Raw genomic sequence first — 17,456 nt, forward strand, 5'->3', positions numbered from 1 at the left:
CTCTTTGATGTTGCTCCGCTGTGGATCTCATCCACAAGCCAAAACAAGAATGCACTGATAACTAGAAACTCATTGATACAGCAGCTACAGATCAAATGGGGTCATGTAATCTCCCACTGTCTTTCATCGGCTCATCTTCTCTCTCTAAGGATGTGTGGGCAACGCACAGGTGATTTGAATCCGAGGAGCGGAGAGAAAAAGCCAAGGCAGGAAATGAGAGGGGAGGGCAAATGAATAAGACAGATGCAGATAAATTTACTGCATCCAAAGTGAAAAACACTCCTTTAGATGAGCAGCAGAAACAGGCACACTAATAAAGCAAGATGGTTTTAAATGTAAACCTCGTGTCTCATTCTGAGCTCCGTCGCTGCCGTTTCAGAAAGCACTGTGTGACACAGAGCTTGTAATCCAGCCAAACCATGTCCTCATTATGTGATCTTGCAAGTCAAGGTGTTTTTTGTCTGGTTTTATGAGATAAAAGAGCAACTAAATTTACAGAAGGTGATCAATTCCAGGCACACACATCAATGCACGAATCAATTAAATGAGAACATGTTACAGTACAGTCTAAGAGGAAGCACACACACGATTTTCTGAGGGAGTTCTGTACATAATGTCTTTCAAAGCAGAAACTGGGGCACAAACTAGAGTGCTATGACACCAACAAAATAACATCAACAACAACAAATGCAACCTTGAATCTGAAAAAGTTGGGATGCGATTCTTTTTGCAGCATTAGCAGAGCTTCACAAGACTACAGTGAATTCATGGCAGGTCCTGTCTCATCCCTGAATTACTTGCTCATTTTCATTCTCTGTCATGACTGTTTACATTGTGTGAATCTAAATTGCTCATCAACAACAAAATCCGCTGCCATGCCCGTCCCTGAACAATCAAATTAGCAACGAGATGTTTTGTCAGGATGCTCAGAAAGAGCAGAGACAAGCAGTCGACAAGCAAGTGTGAGCAAAATGATGATAGGGAGGCATGTGACAGGAAAGAAAGTGATCTCAGATTTGCTCAAAAGCCAACTTCCTGCTAAAACAGGAGCAAAATGTGATAATATTCCTGACACCTTTAATTGGAGCAACAAGGAAATTTGTCTTCCAATTGGAGCAGATTTGGTACTTTGCTTAAAATTAAACAAGGGACCCGAGCAATTTGTTAAACAAACATGAGCTACTCAAGAATAGAGGTTAATGAGATGCTGCTTGACTATGATAGAGGAAAGCGTTGTATTGTGCCGGTTATAATGCTGTTATGCAACTTGCAGTTCATTCAGTATGTTACTCCTCTGAAGGGGGGAGAAATCTTCATGCCTATTTGCACGAAGAAGCACAGGGAGAGAAGGGAAATATTTTATATATATCAAAAGGGAATAAAGAATGGTTCTGTCCCTCGGGACATGTTGGTCTTGAGCGTAATGACTCTCAGTGCAGACCTCCTGAGACAAATTGCTACTGACCCCCATGGATTTTCCAGGGCACACTCGATTGGAAATGGACTATTCAATTTCCCACTGGGAGCCTTGCCATTTCCTCGCTATGCATCATTGAAAAGGCATCCACTTTTGGGTTTGGGTTTGTCAGATGAAAATATTCACAGAATGTTGCAGCCATAGTGCCAGAACTCTCACATCCTAATTATACTCTCATTTATTAGATTTATTTGTGTCAACCACTGAGATGAATAAAATAATCCCTTAAAGGCTGATTTGTTCTGTTATTTGTGTATATTTAGATCTTTGGAGAGTGACAAATGCAGAGTTCATGATTCAATTAGAGTTAAATAACACATTTTTGTGATGATTTGTAAGTAAATAATGATGATCATTAATACATCGCCCAGTTTAATTTTACAAATGAATAAAATCCAACAAGCATTTACATTTTAAAACATATGCATGTGCATATTAATGACTAAAGGGTTTTACTTGTCATGTGCTTTCGGTGTGTGGAGACCTCCAGCAGCATGTTGCATTTGATGTGGACTATTCTGACTTGGAGCTCTCAAAAGAATGAGCTAAAAAGCTTCAGCGAGCACTGAAGCACAACGTGAACTGAAGGACAGCAGAAGAATCTCCACACTCTGCACAAAGTAATGAAATCCATGTTTCATTAAATCAATGCAAAGTCCATTAATTATATGCAAAGGTGGCACATCAATGTAAAGTCTAACTTGGCAAATGATAAAGTAGGGTTGCATTCATTTCTAAAATTGCTTGACATTTATTCAAGCTGAGTTTGCAATCACCCTGATTCTACAGTGAAAAGGCTGGGCAACGGTCATGGGAAGGACACAGGGATACATGTTGGAGTGACTCCATGCAAATTAGTCACGCTGCATCCCTTTTCTCCATCATGTCTGGAAAGTACCACAGTGCAGAGTTACAGTGTAATGGGAGAAGATGAATGAACCATTAAAGATGGGGGAAATAACACTCTCTTTTGAAGCTAGCTAAGCCACTGGCTTGCTCTCATAAATCACCCACACAAAGCAGCACTACAGCACCACACGTCGCTCTATAAACACACACTGTGTACATTTTGATCTCGTTTCATAATACACACTGAAAGGATAAATATGATTTCATGCCCTATACAGTACATCATAGCAACACCTGGCAGCGTGCCATCAGCGGAGGCCTGTTAAAATGGCCGTAATCCATGATCTAAAAGCTGAACTATAACTAAACAAACCGACATGCAAAGGATGCATTTCAAAGTCTACAGCTGAAGTATAGGTATCTCCCTTTCATCTATTTTCTGCTAAGATTCATCCACTCCCTTCTGCGGGCCAAGAAACAGAGTTTTTCATCACTGCAGTCTCTCACTGGCATCGACCAGCAGTATTGATCTGGAGCAGATCTCCTTCCACTCCACCTGGGGAGCCAGATGAGCCTTGTTCATATTGATCCAACCTTTTTATTCTACGTTCTCCTTCGCCCTTTCTTTCGGTTGGGAAAAATATATATGCTTGTCATCCTTTATAATAAATATTCTTTGAGAAAGGCATTGATAACGGTTAATCCGAAGTCTGCTGTTGGATTTTGTCATCGCTGATGATCTACACGAGCGGACAGGAACGCTGTTGAAAGCCGCCTCCAACCTCACAAAAACTGTCTGTTATGACAGTTCAGAGATGTGAAGGCACGCCACTTCTTATCTGATTGAGGATGCTGGCGATGAAGCTGAGGCTGGCACAAAGAGGCAAACATGTCTATCAGGAAGCCAGACAGGCAAGTCTGATGCATGAAAATAAATGTTTGCTCAAAACAAATAAACCTACTTCTCTTCAAAAAGAAAACACTCTAATTTAACTTCAGGCAACAGTCTGAGTGTTTCTCTTTTTTTGCTGTATTTTTATAGTCTCTACCTCTGTTTATAATCCCACTTTATCACACTTCTTCTTTCCACGTAGTACCCCTCTTCCTTTCTCTGCCCATTTCCTTGTGCTCATTCTTTAAATGCCTCTCTCTGTCTGCTTTAAGTCCTTCACTCTCTCTGTGCGTCTTCCTGCCTCCCCCTCAGGAACAGAATCTGTGGTAATGTACTAATCTGTGGAGCTTTAGTGCAGTCTTGCCAATCTGCCATGTCAAGATACACAAATCTCACTCCAGGCAATTACAGGCCTTTTTTCTCTGCACTGCAAAGGAGTGTGTTTCCCCATCTCTGTTGCTGTGAAAGCTGCCTTTGTGACCCATCAAGTACAATTACCCTCTTTTTCGTAACAAACACTGATGGCCTTGGAAGGCTATATGGAACTTGTGAGTTAGGCTTTACAGGCGCGGAAGAGGTAAATTAGTATGTACTGAGCGATAATGTAATGTGGTAATGTTTGCTTTAGCAACCTGTGCTGCTGAGTCCACCAAGGAAACAAGGCCTGTATCAAGCTGGCTCCATACAAGTCAGTATGAAAGCCACATTTAGAAGACATGCAGTGGAAAAATTACATGCATATTTTACTTAAGTAAAATCATAATATCATAATATTATATGTATATAATACCAATAAAATATTACTACTGATGCTTTATACTGTGATGACAATTTTAAAGTTACAGCGGGTGGAAATGGAGCTAATTTAACTACTTTACTGTTAGATAGTTCCACAGTGTAGTATCATATTCTCTACATTGACCACACGTTTTGTTTGTAAAGTCTTAGCCTGTTAAGTAACTCAAGCTGTCAGATAAATGAAGTGGAATAACAATATTTCTGAAATTAGTAGACATTGAATGTAGCATGAAAAGAAAAGATTCAAGTAAAATACAAGTACTTCAAATTTGTACTTAAGTGTAGTAGTCCATAGGTAAGTATGGATATACTGCAAAAGCCTGATGGCCTAACTGGAGAAATCATGGCAGCAATAGAAAAGCACCTGGAGTGTAGCTCAGTGTTGGTCAGTGCATATCACCAAACACAGCTTTAAACTGTGTTACTAACGTGCTGCTTCACCATCAGGTACTCTGAGTCACATTCACGTTTCTGTCTGAACTGAAAGCTTGATGACATTAAAGGCATGTTTCGACAGCCATCAGCCTCACTCTTTGTGGAGAGGCCAGGAGGCTGTGACTGCATGGCTTGTATTGACAGGGTTGATAATGCGGCGCTCACATTAGTTTGCCTAGATGTTGGATTAATTGGGCACTTTTTGTACTCTGGATTGTTTTTTTTTTACGCTGTAATATGAGACAGCCCGATAGACAAAGCAGGTGGTGAGCTGAATGTTTCCTGCTGCTACTTTTCAGCTATTTCCAGCAAAACCTTTCCCCTGCTATTGCACTGAGGCTCCAGAGCAAACTGCTCAGAAACTTTCGTTCAAAAAGTCAGTAAGACAAATATTGATGAATCTGATGTTACTGATGTTGTGGAACCGTTTTTATTCGTTTTTTGATGCTGTGTGTTTGTGACAATGTTATAGGTTACTGCTATTGTTTCATATGCAGAGTCATTTCACTTATTTTCTGATCTTAATATTTGGCTTATATCGCAGTTTCCTATTTTTTTTATTGTTGTTTTTGTGTGGACCCCATGAACACTAGCGACCACTCTGTGGAAGCTAACAGGAAACCAAATACAGAATAAAGAATTTACTAAAATAATTATGACAACAGTTATTCATCCCACTCCCCCCTCTCACTCAAGCATTAATCATGTTTTTCACACTATTGTTATTTGGCAATGTGAGTAATTATACGTGTGAAATTAGTTTTGACATCATTTTGGTGGCATTCTCTTGACTCAAAGGACACACATGCAGCCACTCTTTTCAGCCGGAGCAACAGGTACATTGTGGCAGCAGCCCTCGGGGGTCTGTTGCCTGCAGCTAATGAGAGCGTCAGCGCAGATAAAACTGTAAATCAGTATTTGCTCATGTGTTTGTTGTTTTATTTTTTCAGCATAGGGATTTAAAGATATCTCAGGGAGGAGCCTGCTTCCTTGTACAATTCAACGGCTGTCATGCTAAAGGATGAGCTTCGAAATTTAGGTCGGTCAACAGGAACATTTGCTTAAGCTCGCAAAAATAAAGGTACACTAAAACACTTCTGCAGAAAAAATCTGAGCAAAGATGTGGGAAAAAAATAGTTGCTGAGACTTAAAACCTGGAAGTGAGCAAAGCTGTGACACTTGCAAGATAATGCCATGGTAAATATTTTCCCTCTCCTCCGTGTTTATAATTTCTTCGTGACTTTCTCTTAAAGAGCTGTTTGAATGTGACAGAAATTGCAACGTAAACACATAAAAATGAAGGCAGGTCCACGTCTCTCTGTAAGCACTTCACTCATATTTGGGAAGCTTTGCCTGCTGATGAGACAGCCTGTACATGGCATGTCTTTCTAAGAACATAGCAGTTTATTTTCACAACAGTAAATCTCCTTCTGATTTAACAAGGCAGCATCTCAGGACATTGAGTTTAACACTAAACTGACCTCGGACCACTTTTTTCAGGTCATATGTTCATTTTCTAATTGGAAAAACAAAGCGCTGCTGATTTGTATGCATTATGAGATTCAGTCAAGCTTTTCGGTTTGGGGTTTTCAGAGCAGATGGTGATGATGTAACCCATATGCCAAGACCGAGAGATAAACTCAATTGAGTTTTTGGTGAAAATTCTGAGTCAGCTTCTCAAACTGCACTTCCACTGACATTTTACATAATGAGAGGCCAGATGACCGCTCACTGTAAGGTGTTATTATCTCTGAGTATGCCTTCCAGGAGAGGTATTATTCCAGACAATCAGAAATGGGGACTCAGTGGTTCCCTGCCAGGACGTCTTTTTTTTTTTTTTTTTTACATCTACTTCACAGGTTAGCTTTCAAGTTTTTTGTGTGTTTTTTTAATGACTGCAACCACAGATATGCTTAATATCTCTCGTTAAAGCTGAGAAATTGTAATCCTGGGGGAGTCACATGGAGCTGAAAGGATTTCACTGACAGTCTTCCAAGTTTCATGTGAAGCTACAAAGGCAACATCTGTTGTTGATTCAACGCACACCACATGGTATCGTGTTACCTGTCAGATAAAGAAGGCAGACAAGTCTTGACAAGTTGCACTCTGACGTGCCGTTCCCCATTATCTTTAAGAACTAGTTGCATTTTCATTGCAAAGGTGCCAAGTGCTTCAGATGGGCTACTCTTTGGTTGCAGCTGTCATCTTAACATATAAGACACCTCTGAGTAAGATCGCCTCCGTTAAAGCCCAAAATCTGATCGTTCTCCCAGAAAGTTGTGACAAATACATTGAAGGCTTCAAGATTCCTCAGAGCATCAAGGAGCAAAGAAAGAATTCTCACCCATACTTAACCCGCCATCACACACATGCGCCCCTTCAAGCTAAAAATAACACTATGAATATGTCACAAGAAAATCTTGTGACAATTTTTTCCATTGGTTGTGATAATAGTTGTGATTTCGAACTGACATGTACCTGTACTGCCACTTGTGTAATAATATGGTGTCAAACCCCGACAACAGAAAAATTATCTCACAAATGAAATGTGGAGCCCACGGGCAACCCAACCCTACACCAGCTCATGTGGGACCAGCATGCACTGCTCTGCCCCGCTGCTCTTTGCTCTGGTCCAGGACCCTTGTGAGGTCACTGATATAAAAACATGCCAGAAAATGACTTCTACAGCTGGCTGCTGAGCTGCCCGAAGCAAACGAAGACAGGAAAGCACTCCACGGGGCAGCTGCAATGGTACCACTACAACAAATTGCACAGTAAGAAGCTAGCTAACAGAATGAAAGGTTACAAATGAGTTTTTTATACAACTCAGAATATTCAAAATACATTAGGAGTAGCCTGTCAGTGGTGCTATTTATTTATTTATTTATTTATTTATTTATTTTTTGTCAAGTGCATGAGTTAAAGCATCCAGTGATGGAGCTCTTGAAACTTTGGTTCATTATGACCTTTGCAGTTATGCAGATGGTCAAATTTTGCATAATATTGGACACTAAAGCATCTTACTGAGCCTGTGTGGTACTTTAAAATCCCACATATTGTATGTGAAGTGAAGCTTTTTCAGTGTCTTTCAGTGACCCAAACACACTCCTACTCACTGAGCTCTGCTGGATCCCAGCTAGAATACTATACCATGCCATTAGGAATGCAAACATATGCACATCTCCTTACAAGATGCTTTTTCCTCAGTGTTAAGCCAACATGTCCTGGACTGGATGGGACGCTAACATTATAATACAGCCACTGCACTTGTTTGGATGTTTAAGATGTGGGTTTTGTAACAGACAGAGAACTGTGTGTGTATATCTTTATCTATCTTGCATGGGTTTAAAAATTAACTTAAATTATTCATACTGTATGCATTATAAACTAATGCCAATATATTTCTATGTGTAGAGCAAACAGTGATGATGGCATTGTTTTTGCCTCCTGTGACATGGTTTATTCATGGTAAATTAAAACATACATAGATTTATCACAAGCACACACACACACACACACACACACACACACACACACCCCACACACACACACACACACACATCTTTGCATGAATTTTTACTGTTCAAACCCACAAACCACAGTGGATTTGCATGTGTGAGAACATGACTAATATCCACGTGTTGACTCCTACATTGGCTGCACAATTGTTTGAGAATTTGATGTTCATTTTTCTCTGGAGTCCATGCAAATCTGGCAGAAAACTATAAGACGTGAAAAAATGCCAGCAAACTTAAACAGAAGACGCTTTGTTATGTGAAACTGATTGATGCAAATGAGACTTAAGGTGCTAATTGAAGGCATCTCTCAACCCTATAAATGTGTGACACCCTCTCAAAGGACCCTCAGCATTCTCGAAAATAAAAAAAAAGCATTGTAAACATCCACTAAATTTGACACGCAGAGAACAGCACATCATGTGTAAACAAACTAGCAAGGGGATCTGCTTGCCCACTTTATAGAAATCCCAGGAACACAAAGTATAATGAAAAGGGACAATTCCATCTTTAGAAAGTGAAAGCAATTACATTAGAAAGTATACTAATTTAGAAATAACCCAGTCGTACCTGTAAGCCTGCCTGCACAGCCTGCAGTTCCTTTTAAGCTGCACATGGCAGTTTATTGTGATGACAGCAATTAAATACCCTGCGATTTGTGTGCCAGTGGTATTATGACTTATCCTACTGTATGCCCTGCTCTCTAGAGCTGGATGGAGGTTTTAGAATCCAGTGTCAGTACGCCAGCTGAAAACAGCACACAGAGACTAGTCCATCCTCAAGGGACCAGCCATGAAGGATAAACCATGCAAGTAGTTAACATGACACAAGGGGACCTCAGGGGGGCTAACATGAAACACAATATTCTCACAAGCTTAAAGCAGACAGTGAATACAGGCACTGTCCTCACTCACAGATTTAATACTCAAGTGGGGATTTGTGTTCGTGACCACACAGCACATAACCGGACTGACAAGGTTTCACACCGTAACGCAGGGGACAACTAACAACGGCCCAAATTAGAAGCAGTGTGCTCAGATTTGCGCCTCATCAGCACTCTCCCAATCTCTCCCTGTGGCTTTCCTTCTGCTACATCAAAGCTGGGTGTTTGCTGTAGTGTAGTAAAAGCCCGTGAGTTTCAGATGAAGCCATAGTGTACACTAGAAACACCAGTCAGCATCAAGTGTGCAAAGGGCTCTAAAAGGGGTTTAATAGTAAGTCGTAACTGAGTACTTAAAGAGTGTGAAATACTTGTCATCACTAGGGACAGTACCTGTAACTTTAGCCACTATCACCAGATTTACAAGTAGTTTTGCTGATGTACACACGATATGTGTGTGTCATATAGTAAAATGTTGTTGCATTGATAAGCTGGCATTTGTGCTGACTGAATCCCAAATGCGAACATCACTTTTTACACAAGTGGATCAATCACATCTAGAATCCAAGGATTGTGCAAATTACAGTTGCTGTATGTATGTCAAATATACTGTGTGTGTAATGAAAAGCCAACTTGTACACGTCCATTCTCAGAACCATGAGCAACTATGGAAATGACCACTTACCTTGTTAGATGAAAAAAAAATCAATCTCTACATCTTATATTGGGGGAATGTGGTAACGGGTATGTGTGTGTGCGGGTGGGGGTGCAGGCATGCGTGTGTGTGTGAATGTTATTCACATATATGCCACTGCAGCCTCTAGCAGCAGAATATCTGACATAGCAATAGCTATGACTCTTGTTCATACAGCATAAAGTAGAGCCTCACGCATCCACAGGGCAGATCGAAGACTTACCTGTTCAGATGATGTTTCACAAGTAAATGATAAGAGACAGCATTTCACATAAAACAATGTGTTGCGTTTGGAGTAAGGAAATACAAATGTTCCACAACTGTTTAGAACTTTTGCAAAACTAAAGCTAACAACATAGTAAATGTCAAAGCAACAACAAGAGCAAGACAAATCAAGGAAAAAGCTATTTGAGTGGAACTCTTGAATGTCACGGAGTTAATCACTACTTGTCAAATTTGAGGTTATGCAGTATTATTACACGCCATTGTTGAATAAGTAAACATTGACATTCAAGTTTCCCACACTTGAGTGAGCTAATGATGACCTGCTAAATTTGGCTTGAATTCAACTTGAAAGAATCAAAGTTTTACCTTGAATGCTCAGTAGGGACCTTAGAAGCCAAGCTTCCCCTCTCTGCCCTGAGGAGGAGAGTCAAATGGCAAAGATCAGAAGTCCACTTACCCCACAGGGAGAAGAGGTGAGGATCACAGCCAGGATGGGAGGCCCACAACACTATGATCAAGCCTCACCCACAACCCCAAAACCCATTACATGAACAAAAAGAGTGTAGTTACCCCTGGGTCGTGGTGGTGGTGGTGGTATACTGGAACTAGGACAGCAACTATTGTGTTCATATGCCCATGTGAGTCATTTATGATTCCCATGCATCAAGCAGGAAAGAAACATGTGGCACAGCTTTAACGTGTGAATGCAAAGCAAAGCGGCACCTACCTTGAAAAGCTTTCATTTACAGTTAAAGAAAGCAATTTTGAAAAATTCCAATGACTTTATATACTTCATCTGGCATGAGTATATAATGCCACAAAACACTGCTGTCATAGTTTAATTAATTCAGAGAATCAAAAGGATAGTACCTTTACTTTTACCTATGAGATTTGATGAAATGTTCCATGAAGAAAGCAGAGTCCAGACAAAAAGGGAGAACAAAAAGAGAGGAGACACCAATAAGTGCCATAGTCAAGTAGGAAAAGGACGGACGACAGGAGAAAGAGGCTTGATGGCTACAAATATAAGAGAGGAAATGGGGGTCTAACAAAAGAAAGTGGAAAGAGAAGAACAACACTTCACATATTTACTCGGCTGCATGATGAGGATCTGCACTAGCCACACAAATGGAAAGATGAAGATTGAATGGACGGAGTGTCTGTGCAGGCACTCGCAACATGCATTACTGAAGCAAGGGCAGATGAGGATTAGCTTAAAAATTCAGTAAGCTATTTTCCACCACCATGCATTACATCTTAATAATGTGAATGCAAATGTCCCTTTACTTGAACCGCATCATCGTAAAACATCTGAATGTACAGTAGATGTGAATAATTAAAATGAGAGAAAAGATGGAGAGAAATGACGCCCGGCAGAGCGGGGAGTAGAAAGTTAAATGAGCTTGAAAAAGAGGTCATATGAGAAAAAAAAAAAAGTCAGTGGGAGAATGAAAATCAAGTAGGTCATTCAAAATAAGCCAAATGACAGCTCATATCTGAGCAGCTTCAAGCCCGAGCATCGCACACACGTTTCTGAGCACAACGGGAGCAGGAGGGACAATGGAGGAATGACGGGAAGAAGGAACAGAGCTCATACCTTGGTCGCCCATCATCAGGTGTGCCAGACCTTAAAGGAAAACAAGAGCACAGTCAGCAGAGAACAAGGGATCATGGGAAGCTGTGTGACACTGACACACAGGCATCTCTTACAGGGTAGATGTCTGTGTCACTTGAGGAGTGTCGGGGGAGGGAAGAGTGGGACGGAGAGAAAGAGGAGGGGGCACAGACAGGGTCAGCATGATGAGCATTTAGTCAACCAAAGCAGGTTGCAATGCATCATCAGCCACTTACTAGTCATCATTCAGAAATCTAAATTCAGGTTGACCTTTTATTTTTCTCTCTCTAAGAAGAGAAGTGCAAGAGACCACCATCCCACCTACCAATGAAAGAGCAGTCCCTATACGCAGTATGGACTGTTTGACCTCGTCCTTCAACAACTGTCCGCATAACATTTGAGTCATACTTGTGTCTCACAGGAAAAAAGGGAAGATGATTGGACATGGCTGGGTCAATGTGCCATTTTGAGTAGCGATGAGTACAAATTGCTTAAATTAACAGTTTAATTGTACAGTCATTTGCTTGACACAGTTAACAAGACATATTAACCATGAACAATGGGCTTCAGGCAGAGCACTAACTTCTTTTGTTTGGCTGGTGGATCATTTCCTCTCTGTGGTTCCTCTGGCATCCAGGTGACATGTTTTTATTGTGGCCCAACCTGAACCCAATTTAGTACTTACCCTAACCCTACAGTAAATCTCCAGTCATGTCTCTCCTAAAATATTTTGTTACAGAGGTGGTTTGGTGTATTTTCAGCAGCACAGATGCTACTGACTGATCATAGAGATGTTAGAGGAATATAATAGGAATCCTGCAGGCAGCAGTGTGTCTCTATGATCCTCTCGCCCTTCCATGACTGTGTGCTGTGACTTATCACGTTGATTATGAAGATGACTCTACTCTATAGAGCGTTTAGGCCAATAACGAATCCATCCACTACTTCAGCACCACGGACAGCACCATGGATTTCTCCATACACAGCACAGATAGGCTGCTGGTACTTCAGAGCCGTGGTCCGGTCCATAGATTCTAACTTGCACAAACCTCAGTCAAATAAAGCATCAGTGAGTCAGACAGACTAGACTAACATATTCAACTAAACAGCCCCTCTGCCCCTGCCCTCTCTCTGGGGTGGAGAGGGGGGTGGCAGGTTAAGAAGGGGGGTGCATTTAGGCCATTTTGCTAACAGGGGGATGTAATCACCCCTCATTCTGACTCAAATCACTTACTGGTGATTACTGAATTGCCTGATAGCCCTCTGCCTGGCAAATGTGGGCAGGTGGTATAGCAAGGAGCCTTACATGAGCTACCAACTAGTTATTTCCACTGCCTTTTGTTTGCAAGACTTTCTTTCTGCTGTTCTGTGTACATATGGATGATTTCACCCACAAATAAACAATAATTCACTCTCCCCCCTTGGAATACTAACACATGAAGAGGATAGCATTGTGTGAAAAGTCTGTGTAGAAGTCTTTAAGGTCTCTCTTTTTTTGACAATGTATCTTTCTTATGTCCAACCAAATAAAAACCGTACATACTTCTCAGAGTGATGGAGAAACCTAGCATAGCCTCATGTACCGTCAGTTTATAGTCAAACTGGGAATTAAATCATGCCTAAGATAGAAAGATGAATGAAAGTGTGTACATATGAGGTTTGCAGCTTAGATGACCAGTCCCTCAAAAATCACCTTTTTACCCTCTGTAATACAATCTTTACTCACTTTAATCACCAGAGAAACCCTTCATTAGTTTAATTTTTGGCTGTTTTTGGAAAAAGAAGTAAATGCCCACTATAATAATAAAAAAAAAAAAAAAAAAAAAAGATGTAAATGAAACGTGATTAATCAGACTTACCACTCCAGTAACATCAATACCAGTACAAAATATTTGTTTACATTTATTTGAGGAGCCTTAGCCATGACAATATGGTGGCATACAAAATATAGCAAGAATGGAAACTAACAGTTAACATACCCACCTTCATTATAGTTGTCTTCTGGAAGCACGGACAGGCAAAGAGAAAGAGAGGAAGACATTCATTAAGCAGCATGCAGACTAGTACGGGCCATTGCATGTCGTAACCATGCAAGGCATTAAACATCACATGCAAGTGACCTATTGTAACCCCTGCAGAGGAAATGCTGGATTTTATTTCACTGTGTTGTCCATCCTTTTTGCTCATACACTGACCTGGAATACAGGTTGTATTGAATGACCTCCTCTGAATATCTGATGTTACCTTGAAGAATTTAAGTCTTTCAAAAGAATCGTTGTTGGCTGCAGATAAAAACTGGCATCACTGTTAAAGGTTTGAAGAACCAGTATCGATCATGAGGAAAAAGCGGGTAAGGGGATAAAAAGCACATCTTGAGGATTGAGGCCGCTTCATCCTGGTGCATTCCCACTAAATCGTTGTTTTTTTTAACATGATGGACTGTAATTTCTTTTATCAACAACTATTTAATTCAACAGACTCAATGGAATCTGTACACCGCATGTGATGAAATGCACTGCAAGACAAAATAGTCTAAATAAATAGAGTTGGCTGTGGTATAGCAATGCCTCTAAGGTTTCAGAGTGAGCAGTGGGGTCTTGTGACTGCAACTCTATTCAGGTGATTCAGTCACAGCGCTGAAAGCAATGACCAGTGAGCACGTATTGGCAATGCAAAAGGAAATTGCCTCCCAAATGAAATTGTCCTAACATTGGCAATCAAAGTGAGGTTTGTGGAGGTGAGAAAACCACCATGTAAAATCTGTCACTCTAATACAGGAGGCCGAGGGAAGAATTACATGTTGGCAGAGTAACGGCAAACAGGTGAGGTAAAAATCATGCTACTGGAGGGAAAATAAATTGGTTTGCCAAAATGACGTGACTGTAAACATGCAAAACCAATGAGAGTGTGTAAGGGCCCGACCGCCTATAAAAAGAACAAAGTATAGTCAGTCAACAGTTCTTTTCATCATTGAGTGCTTGCAATTGGCCTGGAGACTGATTCCATATATATTAAAATAATTAAAATCATAATAGCAGAAATACACAAAATGGTATAAAATGAAACAAAAAAAGATGATATTACATTATTTTGATTTGTCAATTAAACAATTATGAACTAAAATTACAGAGACAGTAGCATGCAATGTCTGATCAATATCTGTACGACAAAAAAAAGGTCCTGAAATCAATCCAGTTACTGTAACCATGCAGCCAGTTGGGCACAAGGGCCCGATTTTGACTACAAAATAAACTCCTACCTCTTTAAAATGGCTTCTTGCCCAGATTCAAGCGATTGTTTGACCCAAAACTTACCATCACCTCTGGTTCCCCTTCCAAATCAGACACCATGCACAAAAACCAATCAGTCATCATTTTGTGAACAAATTACAAGGCAGTAAAACATTGGACATGACAAGACCAATTTGGTCAAATTTGGTGTAAAATTTGTTTGACATATATTTTATAAAAGTTGACAATGTGAAATGCTTTTATCAATTAAAACAGTGCCTCATTTATCCAAGCCCTTGAGGAACAGAGGATGTTTGGGATATGTATATATTTTTTAAAAAGCTGACTTGTATGCAGCTTTATGCATCATGAGGATCGTATTTATTCAATTCAGTTCGGAAAAATTGCATGTGTGCAGCAGATAAATGAGATTCTATTGTAATAGAAAATATTAAGTGCACTTTGTTCACAAAAAGTCAGCTTGATGATGAAAAGCACACAGCTGAGAAAAGCATTTGGACAAGGCAAGCATGAAGCTGGCAGTTGCAAAGTGACCACATGAGAGGAGCAAAGTAAAAGAATCAAGACCATTTGTTGATGTCCAGACCCCAAAGACTGACGGTGTCTTTTGCCACAATGACTAATAATTCCTCCCACTGCATTTCAATTCAAGGATAAGAGCAGCGATATTGATTTGTTTTAGATTGTGTATAAGGTCATTGTGCATGATAGTGATTCCCTTCCTCTAATTACTGGTGATCCAAATCAAATTTAAATCACACTTCATTTATTTAAGTACAACGTGACAGACGTGCAGTATGTAGTCTCCTATCTCGTTTTCTTCACACAATTTCAATCCCAAGAGAGGGCGGGAAACAGACATAAATATGAACAGCAACTTTCTAATTATGATACATAATAAAACAGAATGCAAGTGCTCGGAGAAGTTGATTTGATGTAGGACTGTGCAGCAACCATTTATGCAAATTGCGTCCAGCGGTGTAAGTAATTCTTTTGCAATCTTCAGTGGCCACGCTGCATGAGGTTTCATTAGGTAGTGTTCTGAAGAAAAGAAGATTTCCTCTAACAGCAGTATCACCTAACAGGGACCATTAAAACAAGCCCCCTATCACACATGCACACACACACACACACATGCACACACACACTTTCACAAATGTACCCAGCTGGTTACATCCTAATCCAGAGACGTAAATCCATTTAATCCCCTTGACAAAGTGATCCCAGTGCTATTGTGCTGGAAACACTACACCAAAATGCACTCAACTGTCTATCAGACGATCTGCATCTCTGATGGTCTTCTGCTGTTGATCGTGCACATGCTGTATGACTCATGGAGCATAATTACACCGCTATTCAAAGTGATGCCTGACGAAATGAAAACATCTGGCGAGGGACAGCAGAAAGAAATCAAACATGAAGAACAGATCTATAAATCGATCTTTCTTTTCTATCCCACTTCCTGCAGACCTGATTCTGACACCTCGACACAATGCTGACGCCCTGACTGTGAGCTCAAAACTGTGACAACCGATTAACACCAAAGTGACAGTCCGTAGAAAGCCAAACTCGCAGAGCTCAATCCGCTATTATACACCGTGCAGGCTACCATCAGCCAGCTCGACAAAATGCCATTAAGACATCCATGTCTGTCCTGCGGTATGCAGTTGGCTCAAGAGACATGGCAAGAGCAGGGAGGGTTCGGGGTGACGCTACAGTTCACATAAAGGAACATGTGTCACATCCACTAGACACAGCATCCAGCGGTACATATAATTCATTTTTCTCTCCCATTTGACAATTTAGAACATCCTGTCTGCCCGAATCAACCTTTTTGTCCTCCACTCCTAATGTCACGGGCTCTGCAGCGCCGTCGGTTTGCTGGAATTCTCTCTGCCTCTTTATAGCATTGTTTCAGCTGGATTTCCAGTACACGCTCAGAACTTGAGAGGCTTTAATTTTAACCTTTAAACAAGCGGTCCCACCTAAAGGTAACACACCTAAAATTAAATGGTTGCTGCCCGTTAACCCTTTTGCTGAACTGCACGTTGGTCCTCACCTATTTTCTTTTTTCAGGTTTCTCTGCACTCAACTGCATGTCTTCACAATTCTGGCAGCAACCCCCCACCCGGCTTGTACTCAGGCTGCTGCTTATTAACGTGACCCACACCAGGAAAACATCTATGCACACTTTCTCCCCACCCACCCCTTCATTCTTTACTCAAAGACTATACGCAATCATAGCCGCCTTTCAATAATTGCTTTCAGTTGAAAAATTATTTCTGCAGCCTCTTCCAAAAGAGCCTAATTGTGTGTGTAATGTAGCAGCGCTTAAACAAATGGCCCCAATCTCTCGTTGAAAGTACTGTATTTGAAAAATGAAAATCTGAAAGTCATTTTACCTTCAACTTTTAATAGCAAGTTTGACACCAAAAACTGAATGTGTGTTCATGTTCTGCATCCATAACGGCTCATTTCATACAGTCATTATTCAGAGAACACAGTTTGTTTTTTCCCTCACAGCATTACGCTTTTTTGGTCAGTTTGGGGGTGAGAGAGTCGTTTAAATAAGGGCATGTTGTATAATATGTGAAATGTAAAATCAATGTAATTCAATGATGACAAGCAATACGTTAAATAATGTTGAATATCATAAATTATTAAGCCGCTGACACTTCCTAATAAAAGCAGTTCAATTCCATTTTAAATAGCCTGAAACTGAAGCAGTTTATCACGCCAGCGTCGCTTTGAAAAAGTAGGTCAGCTACCATTGTGTTTCATTCATTGCTAAAGAGTCTATGTGGACATGTGGACATCCATTTAAA

The 17,456-nt window shown here is 40.5% G+C and overlaps 1 protein-coding gene across 6 annotated transcripts in view; it reads right to left on the reverse strand.

The window, feature by feature from the left end:
* The window catches only part of LOC139340849 (neurexin-1a-like), a 255,820-nt gene that overhangs the window by 223,546 nt on the left and 14,818 nt on the right, over window positions 1-17,456 (reverse strand). For 3 of the 6 annotated variants that reach the window (XM_070976859.1, XM_070976862.1, XM_070976860.1), the window contains exons 3-5: window positions 13,364-13,381; window positions 11,363-11,392; window positions 10,132-10,179 (exon numbers count right to left, since the gene is read on the reverse strand). In XM_070976859.1, the coding sequence (XP_070832960.1) occupies window positions 10,132-10,179; window positions 11,363-11,392; window positions 13,364-13,381 (96 nt within the window). Of the gene's footprint in view, window positions 1-10,131; window positions 10,180-11,127; window positions 11,393-13,363; window positions 13,382-17,456 lie in introns of those variants that run through there. The other 3 variants (XM_070976863.1, XM_070976864.1, XM_070976869.1) reach the window with 3 other exon arrangements.

Source organism: Chaetodon trifascialis, chromosome 13 (genome assembly GCF_039877785.1).
Source record: "Chaetodon trifascialis isolate fChaTrf1 chromosome 13, fChaTrf1.hap1, whole genome shotgun sequence".
NCBI classification, from domain to species: domain Eukaryota; kingdom Metazoa; phylum Chordata; class Actinopteri; order Chaetodontiformes; family Chaetodontidae; genus Chaetodon; species Chaetodon trifascialis.